Genomic DNA, 6,248 nt, shown 5'->3' with positions numbered 1-6,248 from the left:
GGGTTAAAATAAGGGAGGCTGCCTTGTTCAAGTCAGTACAGCAGCAACCTATTTTTTGCCTGACATTCTATCTCTGGGATAAGGGGGAACAAATAAGCAGACACACTTCCAGTTTCCAACCAGCCAGGTGTGTTCTTTCTAGACTGCACTGGCCTCAACAGGTCCAACAATGCCAGAATCCTGTCTTTTCCCACTGACCCACAATCAAACCAAACTGGTCTATAAATATTATTAAGTGACCACTAGAATTTAATTATTCAGGTCCTCACACATTAAAACTGGAATACCTAAACATGGCAATTCAATATTTTGAAAAAACTGTGTAAGTTTCTCCCAATAATTCTTAGTTGCCACCAGACTAGATTGAGGAGATAAGCATTTATTACAATTAAATGAAGCAAACCAACAGTAATCAGAGAGGCTTGAGCCAATCAACCAATATGGGTTTTGAATTTGTTATAGTCTTCTCTGAAAACAAACTTAACTCCCTCTAAGATTGGTTCTGCCAGCCCTCATTTGGAGAAACAATTTTTCAGGAATCTACACCAGAGTTAATCCTGCTGAAGGTACGGCCAAAGGTCATGTAATGGAGCAAGCTCCTAAATTTCTTTTTAATCTACTGAACGAGTTTTTTGCTTATAAGAAAAAAGTTTATCTTAATTTGCTATTTCAGTCAGTATATTCCACTGGTGTACTGTTGCTTCCTTCCATCCCATCTTTTTAAATTTTGTAAGGCAATTTAACTGGCATTATTGTAAAGGCAGGAGTGTTTTGTTTAAGCAATTCCAAAATTGCATTGGTGGAAATGCAATGGGCTTTTTTAAAAACAACAACAACAACAACACAACTTACAGCTGAAACTCATAAAATAACACTACCGTTGCACTTCAGAGACCAACAAAGTTCAAAGCTTCATACTGTCTGACACACCACAATTACTCCCATTGTGTCTACAGCCCCTTATTTCATTGTGATACCATCTCGGTTATTAAATCAAACCATCTACACAGTAGCCAAGTTGAAAGCCGCAGGAAGGAGCACTTGTTGAATGCAAGATACTAACTGAAGATTTGGTACTTTGGGTTACAAACGCAAGCTTTTATTCTTGGGAACACTTCGGGTTAGAAGTCAATAATTTAGGATATGAGTGGTGACTGTGGGGTGGAAAACGCATTAAGTGAACGCAGCACCCGTGTTTTGGAGGGTCATATTGCAGAATCTGGACAGAAAGCACCGTGGAGAAAAGTTGACTCTGACATACAATGACAAGCCGTTAAGATCTTCCCACTGTGAATGGTTCTGCAGCCCCTTTTGCCTACAGCAATTCCCCTAAGTGCTAAACCCAACACATCCAAAATGCATCCATTTGGACGATTATCACTGGGACACCCCCCCCACCCACGAAAACATTTTAAAGGCACAAACTATCAGCCTGCCATATTCCACGTTAGAAGCCAAAGCTATTGCTATAGTTAGATTAAGAGAAATATCGAAAGCCACCGACAGCGAACTTAAAACGCACAGGCCTCCCCCTGAAACTCCAAAAATATGCGAAGGTTTGTTTCAAATACTGTAGAAAAGTTTTTTGGGGGGTTATGACTCAACTTAGAAGAAGCTTTCCCACAGCCAACTTCTAAAAACCCCTGAAAATAGGGGAGCCCCCGGACCCTTAAGTACAGAGACACTGTGCCTGTGACTCCATACTGAGAACTGAGGTAATAACAGCAATGATTTTTCCCACCCTTATCCTGCTGGCTATGCTACATTGGTCTTCCAGATTTTGATTATTACCTCAACATAAAAAAAGACTTGATCAAAGGGAAAAAAAGAGAAAAGCATAAAAACAAGCCATGTACACAATGGAAAAATTAAGACAAGCTAGTGAGACAGGCATAGTTATATATCTCTTTTTTAAAAAATATGACAGACAATTTTAAAAATATAATAAAGGAATCAGGATCTGGCTGTTCTGTTGGAAGTAAAAAAAAATGAAGCTTTTTTTTTTTTTTAAAGAGCGAGACAGACCAGTTGTGCTTTTTTGGCATTATCCACTGACCCCTGCAATCTGTACAATAAACTAATCTCCAGAAATTCAAATAAAATCAGTGTCTTAAGGGTCGATCCTACAGTCTTGTTCTGTTAGTGCTTGTCTGGGGAATGGCTGCTGCACCGGAGGAAGACCCCAGCACCAATGGAACAAACCGGTAGGATCCGACCCAACATGTGCACAAGCAAGTCGTAGCCTTTTAGAGAGAGCCTGCTTTGAAAGCATGAAAAGAAAAATAAAGAGGAAATAAGAAGCGTTTTAAGTTTTGCTTATGGCATTAACATCTAGTTTATCTGAGTAACCTTAGTATTTTGAAAAGACATGCCATTGCAACCGCCAACGAACATTGAAGCTCCTAGTTTTGTTACCTATTACACGTATATAAAGTCTTCATTATCACTGGAAATACACTTTGATGAAATAAGTCTACCGGGATAGATGTGAATGTGGGGGGAGGGGGGGCAGAAATCATAACGTGGAGCCATTGGTCCAAGACGGCACGCTTTTTCTAAGGACAGACTGGTCCGTTTTTAATTCTCCTGGTCCTGTGACAGAACCCCCCCCACAAAACTGTGGTTAACTTGTTCCTCTATCGACAAGGAAAGCCAAGAGGGATTTATATCGCCTTCCAACAATCACTGGTCCGGTACGGATGCTTGTTGAAAAGCCCAGGTTGGTCAATCGGCAGCCTAGCACAGTTCGCGACCCAGCGTTGCTTCCTGGAGGAGTTTGTTGCTGTGCTTCCTCGTAAGGCAGAAAAAAGGCAAAAGCCAGATCTTAACACCCCCCCTCTGTGTGTGTGAATATCCGTGATGAACCATTGCTGTTTCCTGACAGATCCGTACTGAATATGACCACCTTAGTGTAAGAAGGAGCAAAACCACCCGGTGCTCTCCGACTCCAACTCGTCGGAAGTGCTGACCAGATGGCCCCCTTCCTCTCACAATGAAGAATGCAACTCTTTAGGACATTTAAATGGTTTTATTTCTCTCTTTGCTTGCAGAGATCTCCTGTAAAGTAGCGTCTTTCCAACAAAAAAGAAAAGGGGGAGGGGGAGAAAAAACCAACATGGAAGTCTTTCTTTCTTTTTTTTTTAATATCAGGTTGAAAATGCGAGCTGAAAATAAACATGCTGGTAAGAATTTTAGCACACATCTGTCTGTACAGGCACTCTGCCGAAGTTGGGATCACCCCAAGCCGGGGGATTTTTATGGTCTGGACCAGTGTTTCAATGCGACTCCAGCCTCCTCAAGAAAAAAAAACCAACGACATGGTTTTCAGATTTCACAGTATGACTTTCCCGTGTAAATTTGGGGAAAATGGTGTGTGTGTGTGTATGTGTGTGGGGGGAATTAGCAGTTGGTAAAATCGACCAAGTTCCTTAGCAAATCTGTTCGTCGATGGTCTGCGACAACAGAAAAGACTGGACCACTTCTTCAGTGGGCTGAGGGCTGCTGCTGACATCCTCCAGGGCGTCTGCTACCGAAAACTGACGGTCCCGCAACCGGTTCCAGTTGGCCAAAATATTGTGGTATTCAAATACTTTCTCATAATTGCCAATGGAATTGTACAGTTTAATGAGGCCTCGGTAGTCATACTCTAGTCCACTGTAACCTTCTCCGAAAAGCTTCTTCCCTGAAACAGAAACAAACACAGACAGAACTGCTTTTTAAAGCTGCATTGGAATGTGTCTGTGAGACAGCAGTTATTAATGAAGATTAGGAAGTTTAAAAATCTCATTAGCTGGAGCTAATTTTAAACTTGGAATAAAAGGAGAGGAGAAATTCTGATTTTGTTTAAGCAAAGGCATCGTTCTCTGCTTCTCCAGAGGGCAAGATTAGATCAAATGGGCTTAAGGTACAGCGGGCGGGAACTCAGCCAAACACTAAGAGAAAACTTCCCAATGGTAAGAAGAGTTTGACAACAGATCCACTTATCTGAGAGGTAAGCGGGTGGGTTCTCCCTTGCTGGGGTCTTTCGAGCAGAGCCTAGACAGCCACTGCTTGGAGTTACTGCATTTACTCGAAAGGAAGACAGTATCTTAAAAACTTTTTTGGCCTTACAAAAGGTGTGTGTGTGTGTGGGGGGGATGTCTTCCAACTTGCATACCAATTTACTGATATGTTAAAGTTGCCCCCATACTATTACTGGCAGGCTCTGCCAGGGTGGGTGGGCTAATCTGACAAACGGCCCAGAGAAACAAGCGGGGGGGGGGGGGGGGGGCTGCTTCCCATTAGCTGGGTTCTGCAGACTGGATGTGCTGTCAGGCACGCGTGCTCCTCCTTCCATGACTGTGGCCGAGCTGTTCAAAAGCATGGAGGGAGGCCAGCCTCTACGTCAGCTGCAGAGGGGGCTGGAAGCAGCCAGTGTGCTCCAGTTTCCCAGCATAAAGGAGAATCCTTGCCAGGACTGGGCGGGCAAGAAGGAAGCCAAGGAAAAGACGGAGGGAGGGGGAAGAGCTCTCTTGTGCAAAGCAGAGATGAGGAAATGGTCCGCAGAGGGTACAGACGCCGAGGGAGAGGGGGAAAACAAGGCAACTTCCGCTCATTACCTGCACAGCAACCCCTCAGGTAGCACCAGGAGCATCGGCAGAGCCAGCAAGCACCAAACCCTGCCCAGACTGCCATGGTGGCTCTCGCATGGCACGGAGGGAAAAGGCGTGTGCTCGGCTCATTAGCCAGCGGGAGAATGGGAATGCCTGGGTGGAGCCGCTTCTCTCAGGGTTGCGGTGTGTAAGGCGGCTATTCCTCCTGCCTGCTGATCCCACCCTCACAGGGGAATAAGCGACAGGGCACTGGCACATGGGGCTCAAGGGTGGGGAGGGTGCTGGAAGGAGAAGATGGATGCTGGTGGGACTGGGGCACTTCTGGTTGGCTGACCTCTTAGGGGGCATTTAATTCAGGATCATCTGCTTTTACGTATTCCCCCCCTCCCCTTTTAAGGAGTCATCTTACACTCAAAGTCATCTTCCTATTCAGTATATACAGTAACTCCAGTTTTGGATTTCTTCCAGTGAATCGGGGGTTGGAATAGATGGCCTCTAAGACCCCCTCGAGCCCTAAAGGCATACACTCTGCCATACGCTCTCTATAGCAACCTGCTTGCTATGGCAGCAGTGCCAAACCCACCCACCAGTGTGCGTCTATAATATCACAAGCCGTGCTTAGAATTCACACACCAATTGCTATCGATCTCAAGTAAAGCTTTTCAGCGTTTTCGTATTGGTTCATGTCGTAGTTGTAAAGTGAGGCAAGATGTCCCACGGAGAGAGCTACTTCGTAATCCTCTTGGCCCAGAAGTTGCTCCTTGATCTGAATCGCCTTGATGTGCATTTCTTCTGCTTCCTAAAACAATCCAAAAAGTTAACCTTGATTAAATGTTTTGTAAACGCACAAACACGCACTTAAAAACTAAGGCAAGAATTTATGCCTCTTTCTCTTGTTCACACACAGAAAATTAAAAAAAATAAAAATCACTAGACAGATTAGCTAAAATGTACAAAAATATGTTGAATAATTGTTGGAAGTGTAAAAAAAAACAGGTTGCTTACCAGTAACTGGTGATCTTCGAGTGGTCATATGTGCATTCACACCAATGGGGATCTAGTGCGCCTGCGCTGGATCTGCCGGTGCCTAGCAAGCTCTCTTGAAAGGATTTTCGTGCCTGGCCCAACTGAGCATGCTCAGGAGCCCCAGCGAGCATGCCCAGAAGGGCAGGCACGGACATCCCGCCAGTTCCTACCAACCGCCGCGTATCAATCTCCTAATAAAACAGGTAGAAGAAGACAGCAGCGGGGCAGGAGGGCGGGTGGTGTGAATGCACAGATGACCACTCAAAGATCACCAGTTACTGGTAAGCAACCTGTTTATCTTCTTCGTGGTCTCTGTGCTTCACACCAATGGGAGATTAGCGAGCAGTAGCCTACCTGGAGGCGGGTGCTGTCAGGTGTTTACTGCTTAGCCGATGATAAAACCTGACGTCCCAGACTGTCACTGGTGGACTGGCGGACGTCTAGGGCGTAGTGCCTGATAAAGGTGTTAGGCGTGGCCCAGGTTGCGACTCTGCAAATGTCTTGCAGCTGTACTCCCTTCAGGAAAGCAGTGGATGTAGCAACAGCCCTGGTGGAATGAGCCCGTACTGGGCCTGGCAACGGCTGTTTCGCCAGTAGGTGACATAGTTCTATCAGCCCTACGATCCACTT

The 6,248-nt window shown here is 45.2% G+C and overlaps 1 protein-coding gene across 1 annotated transcript in view; it reads right to left on the bottom strand.

Moving 5' to 3' along the window:
* Positions 1 to 2,482: 2,482 nt before the first annotated feature.
* APPBP2 (amyloid beta precursor protein (cytoplasmic tail) binding protein 2) overlaps positions 2,483 to 6,248 on the bottom strand; it is a 47,451-nt gene continuing 43,685 nt past the window's right edge. Inside the window, exons 12-13 of the mRNA XM_015420169.1 lie at positions 5,226 to 5,391; positions 2,483 to 3,682 (exon numbers count right to left, since the gene is read on the bottom strand). Coding sequence (XP_015275655.1) covers positions 3,429 to 3,682; positions 5,226 to 5,391 — 420 coding nt within the window. The 3' untranslated portion in view covers positions 2,483 to 3,428. The remainder of the gene's footprint in view (positions 3,683 to 5,225; positions 5,392 to 6,248) is intronic.

This window comes from Gekko japonicus, unplaced genomic scaffold, assembly GCF_001447785.1.
Source record: "Gekko japonicus isolate JY-2015 unplaced genomic scaffold, Gekko_japonicus_V1.1 scaffold348, whole genome shotgun sequence".
Taxonomy (NCBI): domain Eukaryota; kingdom Metazoa; phylum Chordata; class Lepidosauria; order Squamata; family Gekkonidae; genus Gekko; species Gekko japonicus.
The sequence above is the reverse complement of the archived record's forward strand: the minus strand, read 5'-3'. Positions and strand labels throughout refer to the sequence as shown.